General features: G+C 41.4%; 1 protein-coding gene across 1 annotated transcript in view; it reads left to right on the plus strand.

Moving 5' to 3' along the window:
- Positions 1 to 1025: 1025 nt before the first annotated feature.
- Positions 1026 to 27915, plus strand: part of PPM1L (protein phosphatase, Mg2+/Mn2+ dependent 1L) — a 295093-nt gene continuing 268203 nt past the window's right edge. Inside the window, exon 1 of the mRNA XM_057739711.1 lies at positions 1026 to 2188. Within this exon, the coding sequence (XP_057595694.1) occupies positions 1790 to 2188 (399 nt within the window). The 5' untranslated portion in view covers positions 1026 to 1789. The remainder of the gene's footprint in view (positions 2189 to 27915) is intronic.

Genomic DNA, 27915 nt, shown 5'->3' on the forward strand with positions numbered 1-27915 from the left:
CTCCCTTGTTTCCGTATTCTAAGCTCATCTGTACATTCTCCTCTTCTTTCCCCAGCATCTTCAAGGCTACAGACACCTGCCCATATATCAACACGTTATCCTTGATGGCTTCTGGAAGCCCATTCACTTCTTCTTAACGAAAGACTCCTGTCCCCATTTCACCTTCTCCTGCGACGGCTGAGGAGGTGGGAGGAGGCCGCTAGTTCTGAGCTTCAAAGGGACCTGCACACCTGAACAGCGGAGTCGGAGCCCTCGCCGGCTCCGCTAGGAGACTCTGTGCCTCGCTATGGAAGGGCTGCGACCCGGGAAGGCCTTCGTGGCTATGTCCCCGCTCCAGGGGCGGCGGCGGCAGCTCGCAGAGAGGCCAACCCACCCTCATCGCTCCCAAGGTCATCATCAGGGCGCACTTCCACGTGGCTCTGAGTCCTCAGATCCCGCTGCCCTCGGGCGGCCTTTTCCCGTCGCGGGAAGGCTTTTGGGCCCGACGCTGTGGCTCTCAGCCTCCCGGGAGATCCCGGCAGGCCTCTGTCGCAGAGAACCAAGGGTCCGAGCGCTCTGCCTCGCTTTGCGAGCCAGGAGAAGTGCGTCCCTTCTCGCTTGCCTTATGCCTGGCGAGGCGGGGACCGCACTACCGAGCCGCCAGCCGGAGGGGGGGACGCTCACGTGCGGCCCTCGGCTTTCCAGCCGGTAGCAGTGGCTCCCGGGAAACCGCCGTTCGGCCCACCGGGTCAGTATTATAATTATCCTGGGAGCGCGCACGGGACACAGACAAGACCATTCGCTCGGGCTCAGCTGCAGACGCGCTCCTTCCCTCCCCCTCGGTTCGGCCGGACAGGCCGCAGCTGCAAGCGCTCCCGCCGCCGCCGCCGCCGCCGATTTGCCTGGGCCTTTGACAGCTCGGCGCGGGCACCTCCGGGCCTGGAGTCCCGGCTCCAGGGGCGGGCGAGGCGGGGCGGGGCGAGCGCGCGCTGGGCGGGGCGAGCGCGAGCGGCGGCGCGGGGAGGGAGCGCGCGAGCAGAGCCGAGCGGAGCGGAGCGGAGCGGCGCAGGGAGGTGCTGGGGAGAGGCAGGCAGAGCCCCGCCGGCCGCCTGCGGCTCCGCGCCCGTCGTGCTGCGTCTCCGGGCTCCGCGTACCTCCGCCTCCGCCCAGGCTCCCGCCAAACTTTTATTCTCCGGCCCCCACCCCCCCACCCCGGGGTGTCTGAGGGACTCGGAGCGCTCGGCCAGCTCTGCGCTCCCCTGCGGCGGCGACCGAGGGGACGTGCATCCCTCGCCCGCGGGGCTCTAGCGCCTCGCGCCTCCTCACCGGCCGATCGCAGCCCCGGAGCAGCGAGGGGGCACACGCAGAGCGGCCGCGCGGGCGCCAGCGCCCCGGAACTCTCCCGCCCACCGCGGCAGACCCGCCCGGCGCGCAACTTTAACTTGATTCCTCGCTTCCAGCCCCGGCACCCGCGACTGCTGCCGCCGCCGCCGGCGTCTCGGCCGCCGCCGCCTCACAAAGGGGCGTAGGGAGGGGAGGCGGCGCGGGCGGCGGGCACAGGCGTCGGTGCGCAGGGCGCGGGCCTCCGGGCCGCCGAGGCCGGGAGACAAAAGGGAAACTGCCTCTGTCCGCCTTGCCGGCTCCGAGTGCCTGCTCGTCCGTCTCCCGCCCCGCACCGTGAGCCTCCTCCCCCCCAGCCTCGGCTGCTGCTCCGCCTCCCTCCCCGCGGGCTGTCCCCGCAGTGCTCCGGGACCCGCCGAGTCTTCGGGGCGCGCGTCGCTGCTGGTGGTTGGGGCTCTAGCGATAATAAATGATAGAGGATACAATGACTTTGCTGTCTCTACTGGGTCGCATCATGCGCTACTTCTTGCTGAGACCCGAGACGCTCTTCCTGCTGTGCATCAGCTTGGCGCTGTGGAGTTACTTCTTCCACACGGACGAGGTGAAGACCATCGTCAAGTCCAGCCGGGACGCCGTGAAGATGGTGAAGGGCAAGGTGGCCGAGATCATGCAGAATGATCGACTGGGGGGGCTCGACGTGCTGGAGGCCGAGTTTTCCAAGACCTGGGAGTTCAAGAGCCACAATGTGGCCGTGTATTCCATCCAGGGCCGGAGAGACCACATGGAGGACCGCTTTGAAGTTCTTACGGACCTAGCCAACAAGACGCACCCGTCCATCTTCGGGATCTTCGACGGGCACGGGGGCGAGGTAGGAGTTCTCTGGGGCTTTATTTGAGCGTGTGTGTGTGTGTGTGTGTGTGTGTGTATGTGTAAACAACAGGACGTTGTGTGCGCGGCGTGTAGGACCTAAGTACGAAGAGCGTGGTGATGACCTGGTGCCGGGCTGGACAAAGTCACTAGTTCCAAACGTGGCCAAGGTGCCAAAAACACTGCGGGATCCAGACTTCTTGTGCTGAAGGTCCAATGTGGGGGAGGGAGGGTCATCCATAACCTCTTTCGTCCCTCATGATTTATGGGTTTCCCAAGGCCAGAACCCAGTAAATGACTGTGCTAGTTTTTCTGGGAGAGTTAATGGCTTTTACAGGGAACTTTGGCCCAGGGCCTCAGCGCCCCTGTTCTGGGGTTTGAGGCCGAGCTAGGCTCAAAGAGGGAAGAAATTATCTTTGATTCTCGTTAGGAAGAAGATAAAATCTTCAAAGCCGAGTCAGTGAGGGCTTAGTGAGGATGAAGGAAACTCTGACTCCTTTCTATCTCCTTCGCCCTGAGGAGGAACCCGAGGGGCAGCGCTGCGCTTCTTCCCAATTCCATTAACTTTGCAAGTGCAATCCGGCTACTTGACAGCAGCGCTTGCTGGCTGCCTGCTTTTAGCTGAGTCGAGGCGCGGGGCCGAGATGCCTCTGGCCTTTGCAGAGGTGGCAGTCCCCGCAGAGGTAGCAGTGCCCAGATCTTGCCCCTGCGCCCGGGCCGGCGTGGGACGCAGACGTTTCCCAGCTTCTAAATTCACCTATTTGGGGTTCACGTGGGAGCAGGAGATGAGGTTAGAGACAGGTTCACTCCTCTCCTGCATTTCTGCGGCGCCCTGATTGCTTGCCGGGGCTCAGATTTCCTGGAGGTCTCGGCGAGAGTTGGCTTTGGTCCTTGGGCATCCGCCCAGGGGAAGTGAGTGGCAAGTGTGGCTCCAGTGTGGTGTTCCAGAGAGCACCAGGCCAGCCACCCCATCTCTCTAAATTTGGCAGTTTGGAAAAGAGTTTCATTGCTGCATACTTTTTTTTTTTTAAAGCATATTTTCTTACTCATATTCCCCCTCCCCCTTCGACACCCCTTCTTCATCATTTCCTTCTCCCCTCCACACCACCCTCGTGCTTCTATCCAATTTTTACCTCTCAGTTCTCTTCTTGGCACTTCTGGTCTCTGGGTGGGCTGTAGGGGATATCATTCTCTTTAAAGCTTCTTCTTTGGCCTTTGTTTTGGGTGAACATTGATAGCGCTCTTACTTGGTTGTCTTAACTGCATTCTGTGTTTGATGCAAAGTCACTTCACCCACCACTGTGCTAAGCTTTTCAGCATACTGTATCTACCTGCCTGGTAGAACCAACTTTGCCAGGAATGACAAACTTAATTGGAAAATTTATTTGGTAGAGCTGAAATCAGTTTTTGCTATCTTCCGTCCACCCTAGCCCTTTCTATATTCTGTGTTTCAAGACGACTGTTTCTCACTGATTGTAAATTTGTAGCCTCTTGTGTAGTATGGGGTTCTTTCCTTTCCTCTGGGGTAGGTGAAAGATGTGAAGTTAATTGAGGGAAGGGACTCTGTGTATTTGGGTAAAAACATATCTGAAAGCCAAGGTTGCCAATATAATGGCTGATTTGTTTCCTGGTTTGAGTCAGAATGTCTGTATTTTCATATTATGTTCTTTGACTGTTGTCAGTCATTTAATAAAGCTTAGATGATCTGATTCTTGTCTTAGAAAGCACAGTTTTATTCTTAAGTCAAGGGTCTGGATGTAGTATTAATATTGTGAAACTCTGGGTTTTGCTTGTCTTGGTGTGCTGTATTGGCATGTTTTGAGCCTACACATGTAAGTGAATGGGTATTTTAAATTTTTCTTCTAAGTTGATATTCTAAAACCTGAATATTGAAGACTCCAACAGATTTCAGGTCAAAAAACTTCCAGTGCTATTTTCTAGCAAATGTACCATTTAGAAAAGGGACATGCTGAATGCTTTTATTTAACTAGAAGTATTTTACATGTAGAGGGTTTATTAAATTTTTAAATAATAAGGAGATCATCATTGTTAGCCAAACTATGAAATGAGTTTCATTGTGCCTTATATTAAAAAGCTTGCTGTTTGCAAAATAATATTATCAGTACCCTGAAAAACAGAACAATTGTTCTGTTTGTAACATCCTACAGTGCATATAACCAGTTCATTCATTTTGGCTTTGTTTTAGGGCAAAATAAGGAGTTATAAAAAAGAGCTATTTAATTGCTATTGCAAATGTGATGACAAATAATCATAGGTATTTCTCTCTTCCTTTTTCTTTCATTCAGAGAAAATCCCACCATCTAATTCTTGTCTTCTGTGTTATTTAGCTTCTTTAATATTCACCAGAGGGGGGTGCCACTGTTTGATTTTGGGGTAGATGATAGTCATCACCTTTCAGAAAAGAGGAAGCTTTTCCTGAACTCTCTACATACACGGATATGTTGTCTGTAGTGTGGTATGGAAGATAAAGAGGAATTTCATTTTATTTCTAATAATTCAGACTAATAAGATAGGCTATTAAAAATCAGGACCCATGTACAATGGTAGTGCTTTTAGATACAGAAGGAACCTAAGCCACCTAGATATATCTATTTCATTCTGTTTTTTTTTTAAGAATTTTTAAAAAATGAATTTATTTATTTATTTTTTCTGTGTTGGGTCTTTCTTGCTGTGCACGGGCTTTCTCTGTTTGCTGTGAGCGGGGGCTACTCTTCGTTGCCATGCGCGGGCTTCTCATTGCAGTGGCTTCTCTTGTTGCAGAGCACGGGCACTAGGCATGCAGGCTTCAGTCATTGTGGCACACAGGCTCTAGGGCGCAGGCTCAGTAGTTGTGGCGCATGGGCTTAGTTGCTCCGAGGCATGTGGGATCTTCCCGGGCCAGGGATTGAACCCGTGTCCCCTGAATTGGCAGGCAGATTCTTAACCACTGCACCACCAGGGAAGTCCCCATTCTCTTTTTTAGATGAGATGTTTATTGATGGCAGGAGAAGTTGTGACCTTCCTAAGACTGCATGGCTTATTCAAGGCCTTCAGTTTGATAATCATTATATTAAATCAGTGGACAAATTCGTTTGCATATTTACCTAGGTAAATAGCACACTAGGGATACAGAGGCGAATGAGACATTCTCACAAAATTTCAGTGTGGTGAGAGAAGTAGATCTGCATACCAGAAATTATAGTCATTGTGTGCTTAGGGTGTTATTGGAACACTGAGGAGGTCATTTAAATCAAATTGGAAGGTGGGAGGCCCTGGGAAAGACACCTTGAAGGCATCATTTACTGCAAGGTTAAAAGTGTAGGCTTTGAATCTGTGCTCAGCCTTAAACTAGCTGTGAACTTGGGCAAGTTGCTTAAGCAACTTTATCTGGGAGTTTTAAAATCTGAAAAATATGGATAATAATGCACGTAAGGTTCACCTTCATCAGTTGTATAATACCCTCTCTAGAAAAATACTAGATGGAGAAAAGGATGTGGAAGAAGAAAGCTTAGAGACCAAGAAGTCTGCAGTGTTGGGGCAACAGTATCCAAGGGAAGGAAAGAGACTCTACATGTGAAAGCCGCAACTTTGATCACTAGAAAGGTGTATGTTGGATATAGATAATTCATTAGGTATTCACCAAACTCTCTATCACTGTTTGTTCTAACTTCCGGTGAACTGATTGTTAATTTAGGATTCCAGGTATCCTAGTTTTGGGGAAGTAGCATCCTGGCTTCAGGTGCAAATTTTCCAATTAGTGAAAAGGAATATTCTTTATGATTAATTAATAAATTGGTATTCTGACTTGTACTTTGGCCTCTTCTGAGTTGTTAACATGAGTTAGTTCTCTTGAGTCTGTTCAACTGTGTATTTTTGACAAAGCTATGTCTTTGGACTTGGGCTGAGGACCAGACTCTGGCTGGCTGTGACTTCCAGATGGCTGATATCTTAATGAGCCGTGTTTTTTTTAGAGATTCTATGGGGCCAGCTTCCTCACTTGATGCCCTTGGGCCCTTGATACATTCTAACCACTATACTATGGGTGGATGGTTGAAAGTGTGTGTGTGTGTGTGTGTGTGTGTGTCTAAAGCTATGGCAGTGACTCTTTTGCTGTATAACGCACATTAAAACAACAAAAAGGAAAAAAATAGTTTAGATTGTATCAACTAATGTGGGAAGGTTATTTTTGTTTTTTGGCACACGGGCTTAGTTGCTCCGCGGCATGTGGGATCTTCCTGGAGCTGGGATCGAACCCGTGACCTCTGCATTGGCAGGCGGATTTTTAACCACTGCACCACCTAGGAAGCCCTAGAAGATTATTTTTAAAATTATAAAATACTGTTTAGGAAAATTGTTTTTGGTGCTTATCTGTAATTTTTATCCACAGGCAAAGGTGTTTTTTGTTTTAAACTTTTTATATTAGCTAGAAAAAATATCACTGATCCTTTGAGGCACCTTTGTCAATGTTCATGACTGAAACTTATATAGAAGAATGATTGTTATGTGTTTTATATGCTTATGGGCATTACTGTATTAAAGGTTATATACCATTGTATGATACAGTTGACACACAGCTTGACCAGCGGCTTAAGCTCAGAGTTTCATACTTCACATCACAGAGAAGCTGTACGTCCGGTGCTCATCAGGGGCTGTAGTCTTGAGGCTTAGCTCTTCTCAGAAGCTGAGGAGAAAAACTGCTAATGGAGGCTTGCCTGAAGAATATATAGGGTCTAGCTCTTGAGATCAGTGGTTCTTGAGTCATGCTTCTCTTTGAGGATGTTATGAAACTACAGACATATCCCCCAGAAAAATGGACATGAGCATCAGGTTTTGTTTGTAATTTCAAAGAGAGCTAGATGCCTGAAGCCTCTGGGTTTTAGGTTAGTCTAGATAGAATAAAAGATGTTTCTGATAAATCTAGACCTGCAGGGAGCTGTGTACCCGGACCGCACCTCGCCCTGATCACCTTCCTCTGTGACATTTTGCATTTATTGACTTGTGTGCTGGCATTTGTCTGTGAGGATTGTTGTGAGGGACTGTCTTCCAAAGCTCTCTGACAAATCAACTGCAGGGATGTCACTGAGGACTTTGTTACAGTATATAGTATCCTCTTTATGAGGACCAAGAGAGAGAGAGAGTTCTCTGAGAGCCTTTTCTTTTTATCTTAAGGATGCTGAATCATGTAACTGATTGGATCATCCTGTGTTTGTTGGCTGCCATAAGCGTTAGAGCCAAACCTCTGACCTACCTCTAGCAAGTGTGCAGAATTTTATTAATTTGGTACATGAACCTCCCTCCCAGGACAGCTTATATTTCCTACATTTAGTTTTCCTTTGTCCCATTTTTCTCTTTCTCCTCTTAGATACGTCATTTTATCTTGTGGTATATGTATTTATGTAAGTTTCATTGGATCCTTTCTGAAATAAGATATACTAGTTCCAAATAAATAATTTATGAGTGGCACAGTGAATGATCTGCTTTCTAGACATTACAGCTGCTGTTAGTAAATGTTGGACTCCCGCATTACTGATGTACAAGAAGCCTGTAGATTTAGTGTGGGCAAATGCCTTATGGTTTAAGAGAAAATTCAGATTATTTTGGTTTAAAATGGCACATTAACATTTCTGCCCCCAAAAGGGGAGCGACTTTCCCTTTAATAATCCATCCCTAGCCTGTGCTCAGCAGCTGTCTGTAGGTAAATGTAGGATCCTGACTGCTGACCTTGGTGCATCTTCTGAACAGATTGTTTAGAAATCCAGTTTAATTAAACCAACATTTTCTGTACAGTCTGTGGCATGTGGCAAACACAGTTATGCTTTCTGTGATGCCCAAAGATGAATCAGTACATTCTCTGCCCTCAGGGACCATTCCATCTGCTTGAAGAGGTGAGTTTTTAAAAAATAGCAGAACTACAAGATGCAGTTGGACCACCTGCAAGAGAGTGGTGGCCTGACTGAGGGAGCTTGGGAAGTCTTGGATAATTTTGAAGAGGAACTGACATTTGACTGTATCCTAGCCTTTCAGTAGACAGAGATTGGGTGGAGGGAGGATGAAGAGATGACATTACAGGTAGAAGGAAAAGTGTGCACATGGAATAGAGGAAGTAAAATGCAGGCACAGTTGGAAGAAAGGCAGGTATAGCTCTGTTTGTTTAGAGCAGGCTTTCTCCATGTGCTGTCATCTAGAAGCCCACTCATTTTCTTCCATATTTAAATACCTTCTGTTTTATGGTGTACTTCCTATTGTTTTGTAGATCATCTATTTTTTTTAAGTTATGTATATTTGCTTAAAAAATAAACTTCAGGGGCTTCCTAGGTGGCGCAGTGGTTGAGAATCCGCCTGCCAATGCAGGGGACACGGGTTCGATCCCTGCTCCAGGAAGATCCCACATGCCTCGGAGCAACTAAGCCCGTGCGCCACAACTACTGAGCCCACGTGCTGCAACTACTGAAGCCCACGCGCCTAGAGCCCGTGCTCCACAACAAGAGAAGCCACGGCAATGAGGAGCCCGCGCACTGCAACGAAGAGTAGCTCCCGCTCACCGCAACTAAAAAGCCCGCGCACAGCAAAAAAAGACCCAACACAGCCAATAAAATAATAAATAAATAAATAAATTTGTTAAAAAAAATAAACTTCATATCAGCGCTATCGAGTAGAAAATCCATGAAATGAAATTCTTGGCCTCCAACTTGCTAATAAGTTATCTCCATCTTGATGGAGTAGAGCGATTCTAAAAAAGTTCTTCTAGTCTCTGGTTGCCTCTAGAGTCCGTCTGTCCCCCTCCCTTTGCTCTCTATGAGCAGGAAGGTGGCTTCTAAAATTTAATTGTCAGCCCTATAAATTGAAGTGAGGCAGTTTGCTTGTTCCCTTCACAGGTGGAACGTACCTCTGGTGATGCTGCTTTTTTGGGGAACCCTGGTTTGGAACAGCTTCTCACTGTGACTCATGTGACACATCAGATTTCATGTGTAACACACCTCCATGGGGAACCCAGAGTTATAGGCAGTTCACAGTGTTCTGGCAGAAGTTCCACCCCCATTTCTAATGCAGGTAAATGAGAAGACGTTGTAGGCATAAACCTGAATCCTTTCTAGCTTAGTTTAAAAAGTAAACGATTCATTTTGGTACTTGAGCCATTATTGGTCACAAATTGGGACTACTTACAATGATAAGATACACAGTGACAAGTGTGCTGGGACCCACAGTTGAGGAGCCTGAGCCTGGAGTTTATGGTATACACAGGTGAGGAGTGGAAGATGCTGCTGGAACTGTTGTCGCACTGACACTGAAAGCCTCATGAGGAGCCTGGGCCATGTGCTGCAGGTATTGGGGAACCACTGGATATTTTTGAGCAAGGGTAAATCCATGCTTTAGTGATCTTGTTCCTCTCATCTATATAGAGGATTGATGTGAATGAACATGATTGAAAGGGTGTTTTGGGGGGGTGTGAGGGGAGGAGGTGTTATTTGGGGAAGCCTGGACCAGAGCAGTGAAGAGGAAACCCAGGGGTGTGGGCTATTGCTGAAAAGGGGGAAAGGATGAATTGGAGACCCTCTAAAGTAGTAAGACTGCTGTCCCGGTTCCCAGTGTGACACCATCAACATGGTAGAGGGCAGTTGATAGAAGAGCAAATTTGGGCAGCAGTGAGAATTGTGTAAGTTTGGCTGTAAATTTGTTTCCCTTTCCCCCCTGTGCCCCGTATATTTAGACTTTTTTGGGGGATTCGTAAAAGGTTTGTTGACTGTTTAGCTCCCCAATCTGTAAAACATTGTTTCTGTCACACCTTATCGAAATGGACACATTTTAAAACAATGAAAATATGCATTGTGTATAATATCTGATTTATTCAAGTGGAAAGGCATTTATTACTATTTTACTTTGTTACCAGGAATAATTTAGGTTTTGTTATGAGGTATAGCTTTTCCAAGACTAAAAAACAGCACTATATCCTCATATCTCTTAAATGATTTCATGAAACCTGGACACTGATTTTAAAATAAAAAATATGTATATCATTCAGTCTCAGATGCAAATGTTCCCTGGACTCTGTCCAATTTAAATGTAAGCACAGAATTCATTAGGGACTCAGATTTTTAAAAAGTGGTATTGTAATTTTGAAAGTTAATACTTGAAACATTTGTTTTATTCTTAATTTCTACTTTAATCTTGAACTATTTCAGTAATATATTTTTTGTGATTTAACTTTTATTACAATTTTAATAATCCTATGTAATAAATATTAAAGTAAATCTGCAGCAAATTATTTTAAAACATTTAAAATAAATTAATTTAAAAGTTATAAAAGTAATATGACTATGTGATAGATTGTATAGAAAAGAAAAAAGAATCACTCCAAATTTCATTATCCTGTCACATCCACTATTACGATTTTGGTGTGTTGATCATCTTTTTTTATATGCATTTAAAATATAATTTTACGTTGTTATACATTATAGTTTTAAATCTTGGCTTTTTTTCACTTTGTATAATGCTGTAAACCCTTAGTTATTTTGCTTCAGAATTCTTTATTATATTTCTAATGTATTTTTTAGTGATGGAGTAATATTTTACTGAGTGGATATTTGATAAATTACTCAATTGCTTCCTTATTGGTATACACTTAGGTTCCTCTAACTTTTCACCATTATAAATAACATTGTAATAAGTGTTTTTGTGCTTTTAGTGCAGTTTAGATTGTTTCTTCATGGTGGATTTCCAGAAGTGGGATTTCTGGATCAAAGAAGTAAAGAAACCCCTGTTATTGGTAATAATGATAGTAATAATAGTTGACAATTATTGAATATGTATAATATGCCAGGTAGTATTTAAAGTACTTTACATATATTATCTAATTTTAATTATCATCACAATTTTTGAGATAGGTACTATGTTATCCACATTTTCCATATGTAGAAATTAAGGCACTGAGAGGTTAATTTGCCCAAGGACTATCCACAGCTCATAGGTGGTGAAACTAGGATTTGAAATTGGAATTCAGACTTAGAGCTATTTACCTCCAAAGCCTATGCTATCAGTTTCTGGTTAGAGTTCTACAAATCTCATAATTTGGGTGATAAAGTGCAGATAGCATTGTTAGGTGGACACTGCCTGGTCTTCTTGAGTTAGTAAGACTTGGTGTTTCTTCTTTGACAGTTGTGTCCCTCTGTTCCTGTGACAGATTGCTCTTGAAAACTCTACCCTGGAACCTTGGTAGTTAGATCTTATGATTACCTGAGAAAGTCCTGAAGTTAAAAAAATTTGAGGTCAGGAGTTAGAGTAGGTGGTGACTCACACTTAAACACCTGTTACCAGCCACTCCCCTTCTTTGCTGGCAGAATCTCCAGCCCACTGCAGAGAATCCTTAACATTTTTGCCTCTTGACTCATGAAAGGCTTGCATTATGGTGGCATTAACATAGCCATTCTCAGTAAACAGTAATGATTTATATTTTATTTTCTTTTAAAGTACCAAGGGCTTGACTTTAGAATAAGTGTGTAGGGGTGTGCATGTATTTGCATAATTTCTCTTTATACTGAAGCACTGTGTCCCCCCCCCTTTCTTTTAGGAGGACCAAAATAATTTCCTATTACATAAATGACTGTTAATTTTAAAGAGCAAAATATAACTTTTTCGTTTGTTTATAATAATGAGTTGGTATGTTTAATTTGAGTAGATGCTAAGTTTTGTGTTTCCATTCCAGAAGGCTACTTAATACCTTATTCTCTTAGTCAACCTTAAGTCAAGCCCAGTCTTTGGTGATGTCTAGTTATAATCTGTTTTTTAAATTAATTAATTAATTAATTAATTTATTGGCTGTGTTGGGTCTTCGTTGCTGCACACGGCCTTCCTCTAGTTGTGGCGAGCGGGGCTACTCTTCATTGTAGTGCATGGGCTTCTCATTTTGTTGGCTTCTCTTGTTGCGGAGCACGGGCTCTAGGTGCGTGGGCTTCAGTAGTTGTGGCACATGGGCTCCATAGTTGTGGCTCACGGGCTCTAGAGCGCAGGCTCAATAGTTGTGGCGCAGAGGCTTAGTTGCTCTGTGGCATGTGGGATCTTCCTGGAGCAGGGATTGAACCCATGTGCCCTGCATTGGCAGGCGGATTCTTCACCACTGCACCACCTAGGAAATCCATATAATCTGTGTTTAATATAAATCTGCTAGCTAGGCATCCCTGGGCCTGTAATCACTTGCAAAGGGTGCCTTTTTCTAATTTCTACAAAAGTGAAAGTCACCATAGCAATAGGCTATATTCCTGAGACTCACATTCTTTACCGTACCATCCATCATTATTGCCCTCCTTGTTCTGCTCCTGTGTGAGCAGCTGACAGATAATCTGTGTGTCTTAGTTGCTAAGTCAAAGACCAGTTATCCACTGCACATTATGCAGCAAACCTTATGACTTCCCTGGAGAAGTGAACACTTACTTGCATTTGCTTTTTGGTGTTGTTGGTCATTATAAATGTGAATGGGGATTTAATACCCTGTAGCAATATATCTTAAATATTTCAAGTGGTATTTTTAATAGGACAGTCTATATTCAGCTCTACTCTTGGGCAGTAAAGTTTTAAACCTAAAAAATTACAGAATTTTTATTCTCTTTATTATAGAATTGTCATAGGCAGAAACTGTTTTATTCTGATAAGTATATACCATTTCTCTTTAATGTAGTAAGTCCTTTCATTTCTCTTCTTAATTGAATAAATTAACTCTTAGTTAAATTAGTCACTGGACATTTTCTCGCTAACAAGCCTCTTAACTGACACTGTCAGGATTTTACAGAAATTGAGACATAGTAGGATTTCAATCATAGTTTCCGCCTTTTTGGACCTTAGCGTAATGAGGGGAATTTGCTGTAAGAAATGAGTTGCACAGATAAGTGATAAATATAACTGTCCCAGAATTTGGGACTAAGAAGTTTTATTTCTCTTTTATTTTAACACTTAGATGTTTTTCTAAATTTCTGTTTAGAAAGAAGATAAATTTTCTCTTTAGATAGGCCTGGCAGGGATCTTGAACTGTCGTATAATCCAAATATAGTGCCTAAGGCTTCACAGCTACATGAATAATCTATTTTTAAAGACTGCCATCAAGGAGATTCCACTTGTCCCTGGAGAACTTTTTTCTCTATAATCCTCTCTCAGGAAAATCATCTTTATATGTGAACTACATCCTTTGGTTTAAGCCTATTTCTTTTAGTCTGGCCTCAGCAGAGATAATATAGGATTAGGTTGTTACCATTTGTAAATCAGTAAGATTATGGTAATCAAAAATCTCCTCCCCCCATGTTAAATAAGTACATCAAATTATGGGAGAAGTACTCATCTCAGAAAAAGGAGATACAAGATAATTTCAACCAAAAACAGAATGATGTTTCCAGATAATCGATAATACCACCTCTTTGTAAAGAGCTAGTTTGGCAATAAAGGGAATGTCCTCTTCCAGTTTTACAGATTGACTGGTTTTGTCTTTTATGTCCATTGTCAGAGGCTTATGCTGCAGCTGGAGTAAATTCGAGCTGCACATCTAGGTGGTGCATTATTTGGAAGTTTTTGGTTGCAAATGACAGAATACTCAAGTGGAAGTAGCTTAGGAAGTAGCTTAAACTCCAGAGATATTTATTATCTCACATAACAAATGGCCTGGAAGTAGGTGTTTCCAAGGTTGGTTAATTCAGCAGCTCAATGACTTCAAGTCTTTATATAACTACATCCATAGACATGAAAAAGACACTGTACCTGTCGTGCATTCTTAAAGCCTGAAGAAGACCTTCTTAGAAACTACCCCTCACATCTCCTAGCCCAGAATTGTGTCCATGCCCAAGCCAGTAGCTAGGCCATGGGAATACTGTCACCATGATGATGAACTCTGACTCAACATAATTCACCTGGCGTCTGGGGAAGAGCCCAGCTTCCCCTGAAGGCCATGACAGCCTAGAAAGGTGAACAAGACTAGAGTTTTGTTAGCTAGAAGAAAGGGAAGTGGGAATGGTTGTTGGTTGGGCCACACAGATGGGAAGGGGGTTCAGAGAAGGTGGCCTGAAACGTTTCTTGTCTACACATTAGCAACCTCATTGGAGAATGTTGCTGTAAAGTATATAACACTGTCATAGGGGAAAAATTTAGAAGACTTTAGAAAAGGCTAAACCATCTTATTTTGGAATTGGCTCAGGGATGACTTTACCTGGAAGCTGGGATATAAATTTGGTATTTTAGGGTTCCAAGAAGTCTTAAAAAACTATTAGTAGGTAGTTTTCTAAATAATTCAAGTTTTCTCTCTGTTCTGTGTAAAGACACAGCAAGGAGGGGCCTGGGTGTTTGGAGAATAACAGGTGGGTTTTTTTATCTCACATATATGACTGTGTGTTTGGTATAGTTGGTGCTGTTGATAAATGTGGAAGTGTCACAGCAGTTCTTTTTTTGGCTATCTGTTTCTATTTTACCATCTTCCTGTTTCAGAAAGTGAATTTGTTGGTCAAATGCAGTAGGACTTTTGTCCCTTAATTATTAAACATCATTAAGTTTTATTATTTTGTGTAAAAATATTTGAATCTACTCCAGGCCAAGGAGAGGAGATTCCTGGGAGGTTCAAAAATTTTGTACACATTTTGGAGGGGGCCATTCTAGCACTGATCTAGGCTGCAGGGAGAAAGGAGGGCATAAAAGTCTTCAGATTTTTCTGTAGGACAAATGAATGCACTTGGAGTAAATTCTGTGTGTGCCTACGGAGTACTCATCCTGCTGCTCCTGCTATAAATTGATTACAATAATAACATCTTTTTGTTCTTTTCCTGACTGATTTTTGCCAGTCAATAGAAGTACTTACTGACTAAACTTTCCATTTAATTTTAGTAGCTTTTCTGGTAATTCATTCACTACTTTTTTTTCCCATAAAGATAGGCAATCATATTGTCTACAAATAATGTAATTGTGTCTCCTACTTTCTAAATAGTAATACTTTTTGTTTTTGTTTCCTGCCTCAATGCATTAGTTAGAACAGAACAATGTTCTGTAATACTCATGATATCATGTTTTTGTATTTGAGATTATTTAAAAAGTTTCAGATGAGGGGAATGTGAAATGGCTTCAGTTTATGGACAATAGGGCTAAAGTTTCTTCACTGAAAGATGAAAACCAATGGTAAAGTAAGAGCCAAAGAAGAAAGGATATTCCAGAGATAGTAATATAGAGAATGAACAACCCCAAGAATTGACTAGAACTTAGTGTAGATGTGATGCTGAAAACCAGAGTGCATTGATTACATGAAGCAAAGAACATTGTCTTTTCTTCTTTGGGGAAAAATTGTCATCACTAGGTCCATCTCATGAAAATGTCCTAGGAAGCATCCGTCTAAACAATAGGCATAGTATGTGACATACAGGATACTGATTCTGCAGGCTGTGGAAGACCTCGCAAGATGAGATGCACATAGGAATCCCTTCTGGTTCCAGAGGAGTGGGAGGTCTGGAGCCATCTTCCCCTGGCACCTCTGCCAATTTTGGTGAACGTTATCCTCCCCCCCCGCCGGGGTTTCAAGAAGATTCTTGCCCTAATTTCTGCTACACGTCTTATAAGAAAACTGCATCTGATTGTGGAAGAGCCTCATAGTTCCACAATCAGTGGAAGGGGCTTAGGTCCTAAGCTGGTGTAAAAAGACAAGACCATGTACAGCCAAAATCTCCCTGGAAAGTTCCCTTAAATTGACCATGAAGAATGGTGTATGTGATGTTGTACGTCTTATTCTATACAGCAGTATGTAGTTAAAAATGTATAATATCCCAAGTAACATGTAGTATAGAATAAAGTACAGTATGTGCATGTTAAAATACAGTTTTAAGGTGTTTTAAATGATATTGATACTCTTTTAAGAGTATCTTGAATTTGTGTAAATTTGTAAATAGTACCAATTCATTGTACCTTCTGTAAGATAATAGAATAAGAAATTGAAGACTATTTTAAGGTTTTCAGGTGATGACAGGAACTTATTTCTTACAGAGAGAACATGTTGTATATTTCTGTGTGATCCCTTTGAGAAAATTTAGTTTCTTAACGTTTTAAAAATACAAAGCAGAATAAACATGTGGCTTTTTGGAGTTAGCACAAGTAGAATTAATTTATGCTGATTATTTTGAAAGTCAATTTTAGAAAGATAATTATAATGCCATATTGAATACTTTATTTTTAATCTAAGTGCCAGCCATATCTTTGACACCAGATGGGAATATAGAGATGGGCACTCAGCCTGGTAATTTGTATTCATAAATACATGGAAGTAGTTTATACTTGCTGTTTCTTTCTTGCCGATGGCTTGAGACCCTGGGGAGTTTTGTTCTCTGGCGATTTCAGAAGAGAGAGCAATCAGGAATTCTGACCTTTCCCACTTTCCTGGTGTCTCTCCTGAGTATCTGATATGGTACTTTAGGCCTTAACTCTTTTGATAAATATCTGGTCCTGCGTTTGTCTAAGAATGAGACTTTGTGAGCAGCAGGTAATTCCTGGAAAGGGAGCTTGTATTTTAAACATCTGTGAAGATTCCAGTGCCTGCTGATGAAGAAATCACATGGATAAAGAACTGGGATCCTGACAGTGGCCAGAGAAGCTCTCTACACTTTCCTATTAGAGCCATAGACACTGCTCTGGTCCACAGAGCCACATAGCGATGGAAATTTTTTATCCCCAAAGGATTATGTAATGCAAGCAGTTTTAGACATGAAAGAGTACAGGCAGGCATGTATTTTGGAAATATCGCCTAAGAGGGAATTCTTTGATGGAAAGGACAGCTAGGTTTTTGTTTTTTTTTTTTCTGTCTCGAAAATAGGATAACAGTGGGAGTGCCCAACTCATGTTTCTGCTTTACCAGAGGAAAGGCCTCATCTCCAGCCTTCATGGTAACTGTCTGTTAATGGAGATAAGGAGATCCATTTTCTTCATTTAAAAAAATTTAATATTCATATGATATTATTATCTGATACACAATCCATATTCCAGTTTTGCTGATTGTCCCAACTTTTTTAAAAACAGCTTTACATATGATTGGGATACAATAAACTGCACATATTTAATATGTACAGTTTGATTAGTTTTATATATCCCTGTGAAACCATCACCACCATCAAGATATTGAACATGTTCATCACCCTGAAAAATTTCTTCATGCCCCTTTGTAATACCTTTCTTCCAATGTCCTTCTCCAGTCCCTCCATCACTGGGCAACTATTAATATTCTTTCTGTCACTATAGAGTTAGTTTGCATTTTGTAAATGGAATTTATATAAATGGAAATATACAGTATGCACTTCTTTTTTTCCTGTATGCCCCCCACCCCCAGCATAATCATTGAAATTTACCTATGTTGTTGTAGCTATCAGTAGTTCATTCATTTTTATTGCTCAGCATTCCATTGTATGGATATACCAAAATGTGAACATTCATTCACATGTTGTTGGATAGTTGAATTGATACCAGTTTTTGCCTGTGAACATTCATGTACAAGTCATTGTATTGACATCTGCCTTCATTGCCCTTGGGAAAATACCTAGGAGTAGAATGGCTGGATCGTATGGTAGATGTATATTAACTTTTTAAAACTGCTAATCCGAAGTGGTTGTACTATCGTACACTTTCATCATTGGTGTATGAGAGTTCTAGTTACTCCACATCCTTGCCAGTCTTTTAAATATTAGTATCTCTAGTAGTCATGAAGTGGTTGCTTAATGTGGTTTTAGTTTGCATTTTCCTAATGACTAATGACGTTGAGTATCTTTTTAATGTACTTTTGGGAAATGGTCTTCTTTTGAAAACACAGAAGAGGATAGTTATTAAATCTTGGTTTCCTTGTAAAATCTGACTTTTATCCTTGTCTCTATGGTGTGAGTGAAAAAAGAAAATGAGTGAAAAAAGAAAATAAGGAGTGAAAAAAGAAAATAAGGAATGAAAAAAGAAAATAAGGAGTGAAAAAAGAGAATAAGAAGTGAAAGGGGTAGGAGTGATGAGACACGACTCTCTCTTACTGAAAGAGGCTAGGAGTACAGCCCCAAAATAAGAGGCATTGAGAGGTTGCACAGGATAACCAAGAAATCAGATGAAACAAGGAGAGCAGAAGAAAAAGACTAGTGCCTGTGACCACTAAGGACAGTTTGTATTATCAGATTCTTTCATGTTCTTAAAACCACATATTCTTGTATTCCAAATGAAAAATCTGAAAGAGACTTCTCTTTAAAAAGTGCCTTTGAAAGCAGAGACTGTAGACACTGCTTTTGCTTTCTTTCTACTTATTCATTTCCTATTGTCATCTGACACTTTTTCAAACCTGGTTTTTTGCAGGTCTCCAGAGACCTCATAACTGCCACGTGTGATGGCTTGTTTTCAGCCCTCATCTTAGATTTTTCTGCAGGATCTGACTTTCTGGACCACCTCTGTCTTCTTAAGACTCATCTCCCTACCCTTAGTGACACACTTATGTTTTGTTTTCCTCCTCTGACTTCTGTCAGGTTTTCACATCCTTATGAACCTGGGTTTTGAGGACAGCTGTACTCAGTGTGCTTGTCCCATGTTGTTTCTTTGCACCAGAATCTTTGCAGCTTCCATGGATTCAGCCATCCTTTGTGAGCAGGGGGCTCTCCTTCCCATGTAGAGTCCACATCTTTGCATGCTGACTTAATGGTTTCTTTCTTGGTGTCACCTCCATAACAACCTGTCTGAAAATGAATTGGCTTCCTGTGTTCATAGGTTAATTTCATCTCCAGACTTCTCTCTTTATGTCATGGTGCTGTCTCTCTCAGTCTCCCACCACTGAAACTACCATGTCATCTTTGCTTCTTTCCTCTTCTTTCAAGTCTGTGAGACTGTATCATACCTCTCATCTCTGTCTCCATCTTTATAGTCACACCGCCACCATCCTAATTCAGGCTTTCATCATTTCCTGCTAGGATAGTGACAGTGGCTTCCTAATGGGTCACTTAGTCTCTGATCACTCTCCCTTCCAGTCCACTCACTGATGTCTCTGATAGATCAGTCTTCTCAACTCACTGGGTTGTGCATTGTTTTTTTTTTTAAAGTCTGTGATTTCTACCAACCATGATTTATTTCTCTGAAATTTGTTTGTGGTGTTCTCCTAATGCCATCCCTGACTACTTTACCTTACTCAACCTTATCTTCTGCTGCTCTCCTACACAAAACTCTTCACTGCAGCCAAATTGGTCTTTTTTTATTATTCCCTGAATACCTGATGAGTACACATGCTCACTGCTGCTACTTGTTAAGAGCTCTATTCCATTCTCTGAGAGATTTCTCATTCCTCTTCCCCCATGGCTATATGTCTTGTCCTTATTCCAAGTCTCTCCTGAATTTCCTGCTCTTCTATGAATTCTTGCTTGGTAGGTCAGCTTTAAGTAGTCATTCCCTCCTTTGAACTTACGGTCTGTGACCGACAATTGAACATTTTGTGAACATGATTCATTTTTAAGGTACTTTTTCTCTCCAGCCAGAGTTCAGCTTGAGTTTTGTGCCTCTGTTAAGCCCCTAGGGTATGCCTGCCCTGTTTCAGACGCTTGCTTTCTGATGATAACAATGCCTTACAATAATTCTAGAAATAATGATGCCTTGCAGATGAAAAGGAAACACCAGGTTGTATGCCTGCACTTGTTATCATCCTATCGGTTGGAAACCACAGGGCCCTGCTCATTCTGACTGTTGAGGGCCTGCGACATGCCAGGTGCCTTCCCTGATGTTCTCTCACCGAATCCTCGTGGTCCTGGGAGGCAGCTGTGGTTATCTTCGTTTTACGGTTTGGGAAACTGAAGCTCAGACTACTGTGTGCCCAGGGTTACACAACCACTAAACGGCAGAGCTGGGATGAGAACATTTCCCTCGTCTGCCCCTCTTCTCTGTGCCACACCGTCTTTATAGACAAGGGCACAGGTTTGGCAAAGCAATTACATGGGGGTTATTTCTGAGGTATTGTCAGCACTCAGTTTCTAACACTTTAAATTATTTGTAGTAAATGTTTCAAGTACATGGGAAGGGAGTCAAGTTGAGGAGATAAAGTAATTATTTACACCCTTCACTTGTATTGACTCTTTGTTTTTTCTCATCAACTCTCATGGCTTGTGCAATGTATGGTCCATCCAGAAGCCCTTTAAATAATGACCAAAGAAAATGCAGATTAAATATATAGAATTCTGAAGATTAGCCTAGGCAAGTGGTTTTCATCCGTTCGACAGGTGACTCTATTTCTGCTTGTAAGGCAGGAATTTTGAGAATTGAAGTTGGCTCTTCAGAGGAAGCTAGGCAATATTTTCTGATTTAACTTGGTCTGCCCTTCCAAAGGTGGTTCAGTTATTTGGCTGGGTTGTTGTGGATTTTAGGGCATTAGACATGCCTCAGTTTTCAAAGGTAAGTACAAAAGAACATCCTACAGCTCAAAAAAAAGTTCAATCTATAGCTTCCCAAAAGCATCATGCAAAATAACATTATACATAGTATTTAGTGAGTATCAAAGAGTAGGGAAATGTAAATGTAAATGAACAACTTCGGCTGCCTGGGGGTGGAAACAGTGATTCATAGACTTGAGGTATGGAGCTCAGACATTCTTGGTTTGTACTCAAAGGAGAGAGGCATCAGATACGTTGCATGACAGAACAGAAAACAGCTTATGGATAGTTTGGGAATACCTCAGAAAGGAATAAATGTCATCAACTTTATCTTGTTCTATCTAATGTCATCAAAATATATGTTTCCTCTGCACTAATTATTGAGTAAAAGGAATGGCATTTTAGGAAACATCCTGCATGAGGAGTTTATAGACTTCTAATGTACAAAATGGACATTTTCTACTTTGGGGAGCTTTTTGAATCATGTTGAAAACCAAAGTAACTCAGTTGATAGCAGGTAACTCCATTAGCTGCCTCTTTCTCAGCTCCTCCAACCATGGGGAAACAGAAGTTGTTTGTGGTTCTTTTTACCCATGCAGTTATCACCAATCACCATTCCAAAGCAAGATGAGATCTTATGAAAACTTGATATATCCTCGAGCAGTAGACTAAAATTTCCCTTCGGCAGTGTTGAATTTGAGGTGAAAAACATTTTTACCTTTCAGGTATACTGTACTACCTTGATGCCTTCTACAGAGTGGATACCCCATAAATGTTTATCAGATTAATCTCATCAGGGAATCAGAGAAGATTAGCACTATGAAGGTTCTTTGGTTGCTTTTTTAGTTCTTTTAGCATGAGGACTTAATCTAAATAATTTCTAAACTATTTTCTATAAACTATTTTAAAATTGTAATAAAATCATATAACATAAAGTTTACCATCGGAACCATGTTTACGTGTACAGTTCAGTAGTGTTAAGCATATTCACGTTGTTATGCAGCAGATCTCCAGAACGTTTCCATCTTGGAAAACTGAAACTCTGTATCTGTTAAACAGTAATTCCCACTTCTGTCTACCTCCATCCTTTTGTAACAACCATTCAATTTCCTTTTTCTATGAATGACTACTTTAGATAAAGCAGAAATATAGAATCATTCAGTATTTGTCTTTTTGTGACTGGCTTATTTTACTTAGCAGAATGTCCTCAAGAGTCATCTGTGCTGTGGAATGTGGACATTTGGGTTGCTTCCACTTCTTGGCTGTTGTGATAATGCTCCTATGTACGAGGGTGTGTAAATATGTCTTTGAGATGCTGCTTTCAACCTTTTTTGGATATATACCTAGAAGTGAGAATGCTGGATCACATGGTAGTTCTATTTCAAATTTTTTGGGGGCTTGCCATACTATTTTCCATAGTGGCTGTACCATTTTACACTCCTACCAGCAGTACACAAGGGTTCCAACGTCACTTCGTCACCAACACTTATCCTTTTTTAAGTAGTAGCCATTCTCATGGGTGTGAGGTGGTAGCTCATATTTTGATTTGCACTTCTCTAATGATTAGCGGTCTCGAGTATCTTTTCCTATGCGCTTGTTGGCCATTTGTACATCATTAGAAAAAGGTCTATTCAAGTCTTTTGTCCATTTTTAAGTCAGGTTATATGTTGTTTTGGTTGTTGAGTTTTAATAGTTCTTTATATTTGAGCTATGAACCCCTTATCAGATAAATGATTTGCAACTGTTTTCTCCCATATTTCTAGTAATGTTTTTGCAACTTTTTACATTGATGTAATTTCAAACTTACAGAAAAGTTGCAAGACTAGTACAAGGAACTCCTTCATACTCTTTATTCGAAATCACTGAACACCTGGGTTTCTTGACATTTTGTTGAGACTTCTAAACAGAATGAATTATTTGTGGCTGTGGGAGATATAAAAATATAAACATGGCCCCTGTCTGAATATGGAAAACAAATAAGAATGTTTATAAAGCAGCAAGTACAGATGAGAATAATATAGATAAGAACACAAGTGAGAAGGGGCCAAAAAGTAAGAGTAGCTTAAATTATTAGAACTGGAGACCTGTCCCGGTGGTTTTCAACGTGGGATGATTTTGCCTCCTGGGGGCTTTTGGCATGTTTAAATACATTCTGGTTGTCATAACTGAAGGGGACATAGGAGAAAGCGGTCCCACTGGTGTCTAGTGGGTAGAGACCAGGGACGCTGCTTGACATCCTACCATGTATAGGACAGCCCCACACTATCAAAAATTATCCAGCCCAAAATGTTCATAGTGCGAAAGCAGAGAAACCTTGCCCTATGCTCGGGAACCAGACTTTGCAGAAAACCTGTCTTGAGAACTTTAAAGGCTTTGGGCCCAGAAATCCTCTCAAACACATCCAAAGCACTTGGATAACACAGTGAAGACTATGATTGGTTAAAGAATAGGTATGAAAAAAGTATTTTCTTTTTTGTGTATAACTCAATAAGAGGACGTAGTTGGTCTGCTTACTATAAATTTTCTGCGGTAAACTGTCTAAAAATGCTTTCCCTGGTTTTATTTTGTATTGTAGTCACTTATAGCTCACATGTTCCTGTTACTGTGTTCTCTTTTCTTTGCCATTCTACGCTATAGAAAAACTGTGTAAACTCAGAAAAAAGCAAACATTACTATACAAAAGGTCTTGAAGCTTAGAGGAAGAAAGCAGTGGTGCTGGGGGAAGGTGCCTTAGATGGCTTTCTTTGCATTCTTGTTCACTGCGGAGAGGAGAAACTGGGTGTCTGCTCTGTTTTATCACTCCCTCCAGTAGGCTGGGAGGAGAATGGAAATACAGTGGCATGAATGTTGACATCCTGTAGACTCGGATTTGATTCCAGGCCCATTCAGTACTAGCTGTCTGATCTTGGGCACAGAAATTATATACTATGAACTCAATATTGTCTTCTCTGCCAGGGGGATAATATCTGCTTCACTGAGTGATGAGGGGGCAGTGGAGTGCAGTGGTTAAGGCTGTGAACTTGCACACTTAGTTGCCTGTCTTCAGATCTCTGCTCTGCTGCTTCTGCTTCTGTGTCCTTTGGTAAGTGCCTCAACCTTTCTAGGCCTCAGTTTCCTCATTTGTAAGATGAGAAGAAATATAATAGTATTTACCTCATAGGGCTCTTATGACAGTAAGTGAATGAACACACGTAAAGCACTTACAGTGGTGCCTGGCACATGGTAGGCACTCAGTAAATGTTAGCTGTTTAGGGGATTAATTTGAGATGAAGGATGTAAAGAACCCTGTAGTGTCTAACAAATAGAAGGTGCTTGATAACTGGTTTTTAAACATTTAAATTTTAGTAGCAGTTTATTATGATATAATGCCATTATAACAAATTTCGTTAGCTCCTAAAGTTAAATGAGTGGGGACTTGATCTTAAGATGTTTCCAGGATGCAAAAAGGAAACCGGTCATCCTCTTACTTCCTGCTTGTACCTGGCAAAGACTCTTTTAGATTCTTGTTCAAAAAATGTGCTTAAAGATTTGCAGGCCTAGCCAGACTTCTGCTGAATTATAAGAGGCCAGGATTCTGTGGGATAGGTTTGGATTGGAAACAGTTGTTTTTCTAGTCCAGGTTTCATGAAGCTACCCTTGGTGGAGAGGAAGCAGAGAAATAGCAACAAGTTTAATTCTTTTCAAATTCCATGTTCATCCTTGGGATGTGGGTGTGTATCAGGGTGGGTGAAGGGGTCTTGTTCTTCTTGACAGTATAGGGGACCTAGACTCACTCAAAGGTAACCTACTGTGACATGAAATATCGGGTTGTACCAGTTCCTGCCAGGTATTAGGTTTTAGACAGACATGTTTATAGGTCATACGTGGTGCAGCCCTTTCTTAAAATGCAAGAATATATGATTTCATTATAAGGGAAAATGTAGGTAAAGGGTTTAACATAGCGTCTGGCATTATAGCGCTTTACTGAGTTAGCTGAAGCTGTCATCATCAGCTTGGCATCATCGTTGTTACCCTTACATTTTAGGTTTTAGTTTAGTTTAGAAAGGAAGTCTTTTTAATATAGTTAATTTATTGGGTGCGTTGGATCTTCATTGCTGTGCGCAGGCTTCCTCTGGTTGTGTTGAGCGGGGGCTACATTTCGTTGCAGTGCGCGGGCTTCTCATTGCAGCGGCTTCTCTTGTGGAGCTTGGGCTCTAGGCACCTGGGCTTCATTAGTTGTAGCTCTCGGGCTCAGTAGTTGTGGCTCTCGGGCTCTCAGTAGTTGTGGCGCAGAGGCTTAGTTGCTCCGTGGCACGTGGGATCTTCCTGTCCAGGTATCGAACCCATGTCCGCTGCATTGGCAGGCGGATTCTTAACCACTGCACCACCAGAGAAGTCCAGGAAGTCTTTACTATTCATTCAGCAACTCGATTTCCCTTTTATTTATTTTATTGTTAACTTTTATGGACATACACATATTCAGAAAAGTGAAACATAATTCTATAGCTTGATGAATTTTCACAAACTGAGCCCACTCATACAGTCAACACGTAACAGAATATTACCAAGTGCCCCACTCATATTCTCTTCTGGCCATTATCCTTTAGTTTTTAGCAAAAAAACCCCACAAAAAAACATTGTTTTTCCCTTTAGTAACATTTGAAGCTACTTATGGCTTTATGTGAACTCTTAATAGGTATGACTGACAGTCATAGCCTTAGGGATGGCCTTGTTATATGCTTTTATTTTTCTTTTGCTTTCAAAAGCATGTCTCCTGGAAACGGATCTCAGTCCTGTGGGTTGTTATAATTGGACATGGATAGGCTCAGTGATCTTCTGGCTCTTCCTCTGCAAATAGGTGATGTGTTCTTTGCTTTTATTTGTCCATACTGTAAAAGCCCACTGAAACCAAAAAGGAGTCCATTGTACTAAAAGAGAAGGAAAATGGCTCGGCCACACAGACCTCTTAGATGTCCTCCCTAAGAGCATTCCACATTCAATAGAGTTCGGGGGACATGAAAGAAATCCTGTGGTGGAGGAAGGCTGTGCAATGCTGGGTGCACTTGTGGGCCCTCATTTCCTGCCATCGACCGGCATGATTAGGCTGAAGGACTGGCCACTTCTGGAAGTAATGAACTGCAGTGTGTTTACCCTGCTTTTGTCTGGACACATTTAGAAAACCAAGGGTCATTTTTCAGAAGGCAGCTTCTCAGAAGAAGAATAAAAATTCGGGGGTTGAGTTTGAGGTTCTTTATATATCTTCTTTTTAAAGTCAAAGTACAGAATATATTAACTGGGAAACCATCAGCATGTTAGCCTTGCCTTGTGTGTCTTGTTTAACTTCCTGGGCCCAGTTAATGGCTCTGCTAAAATATTGTACATGCATTTCAGAATGTTATTCCTCATTTTGGTGGGTATTTTATTTCTTGAGGTTTATTTATTTAGTTTTCTTTTAAATTGAGATATAATTCACATACCATAAAATTCACCCTTTTAAAGTATACAGTTCAGCTGTTTTTAGTATATTCATAAAGTTGTGCAACCATCACCCATCTAATTTTAGAGCCTTTTCTTCACCCCAAGAAGAAACCCAAATATGGCCAGGAGAAGCCCCATTCTGTTTAGTTTTACCAGATAAATGCTGTCCATATTATCTTTTTTTTTGTAGAAGTCTTTCCTCTACAGGTGTCATGACAGTTATGTGATCTTTCACATGGAGGTTTGCCCCATCCTAACTTCTGCTCTAAAGTTGATTTGAGGGTTCATTTTTCAGCACTACCACAAACAACATATTGACTGAAACTGTCACAGGACATAAAATGACAGTATGTTAGTTGCAGTCACTTATAAAAATTTCAATGCGTAGGACAAGCAGTGTGGCGCCTAGAAAACTAACCAGCATGGTAAAGACTTCTGATAATTTGCCAAAGCTTGGCCTGTGTTTTAAGAGTTTGATGGATTGAGAAATCAATTTTTCTGGCATCGGTGGAAAGGTTTATGTTTATTTGTCTCTTAAACTACTTTTCGGGAAAAAAAAGCATAAAATATATTTGTATTGTCTTAGTTGATTTCTGAAGGCCTAGAATAGGTTGTTTCTAAATGAATGTGATTAACCTATTTTAAAAACCTCATTTAGATTAAAAAGTTTTTTTGAATCTGTATTTTTGTTTTTTCAAAATAATATATGTTGAAAACATTTTTTAAATGTGTAGCACTAGGGGAAACTGAGACGAAGCGAGAGAGTAGCACAGACATATATATACTACCAACTGTAAAATAGTCAGTGGGAAGTTGTTGTATAACAAAGGGAGTCCAACTCGAGGATGGAAGATGCCTTAGAGGACTGGGGCAGGGAGGGTGGGGGGACTCGGGGCGGGGAGTCAAGGAAGGGAGGGAATACGGGGATATGTGTATAAAAACAGATGATTGAACCTGGTGTACCCCCCCCCAAAAAAAAAAAAATGTGTAGCACTTACAAGTGTTGTTTAGTGAAAAGAGCTGTCATCTTCTCACTTTATGGAGCTTGTGCTCCAAGTATTTTTATGTCTAATCATATAACCTGCTTAATCTTTTTGCTTTTCAGTCATTAAAAGTTTTATTTTCAAAGGTTTTTCCAATATTTTTAAAAATTGAAACATTTGATGTACAATATTATGTTAGTTTCAGGTGTACTACATAGTGATTTGACATTTGCATATATTGTGAAAGGATCACCACGATAAGTCTAGTAACCATCTGTCCCCGTACAAGGTTATTACAGTATTATTGATCATATTCCAATTTTTACTTAATTTTTAAATATACTGTAGAAGTGCAGTTGTTCATTGAATTGTGTTGTTCTGTAATTTAACACTGTTTTAAAGTTTCTGGAAGGTTTAAAACTTTCTTTTTCTTTCAAAGTGGTGATTGCTAAACAAAACAAAACAAAACTCTAAGTATCTTTCTTAAAAATTACTTTGACTTGTTCATGATCCAGTGGAACTTCTGAGCAACTATGGAAATGTACATACTTCCAGAGCTGGGTCTGTTTATCATCAAAGAAGGCTGCATGAGTCCAAAACTCTTAAAAAGGCCTCCTCTCTCAGAGCAGCTTTTATCCAAAGGCTTCAGGACCAAATGACTTCCAAATTCTCATCTGCATCTCCTCAGGCATAGGTATTTCACTATGGTGATGCAGTTGTACATGCACACTTTTTATTAATTCTTAGGAAGAGAGTGGTATTTATTATGCACTATGTATAGAAATTAAATAGTGGAGGTGTCAAAATTTTGTGCTTGACTGGATTCACTAGAAACTCCTCCCCCCCCGCATAATGTTTCTCCTTTTTCACTTGTTAAAAAAAATCTTTTACATATTTTATTGGACAAAACAATACATGTA

Source organism: Hippopotamus amphibius, chromosome 6, assembly GCF_030028045.1.
Source record: "Hippopotamus amphibius kiboko isolate mHipAmp2 chromosome 6, mHipAmp2.hap2, whole genome shotgun sequence".
In the NCBI taxonomy this organism is placed as follows: Eukaryota; Metazoa; Chordata; class Mammalia; order Artiodactyla; family Hippopotamidae; genus Hippopotamus; species Hippopotamus amphibius.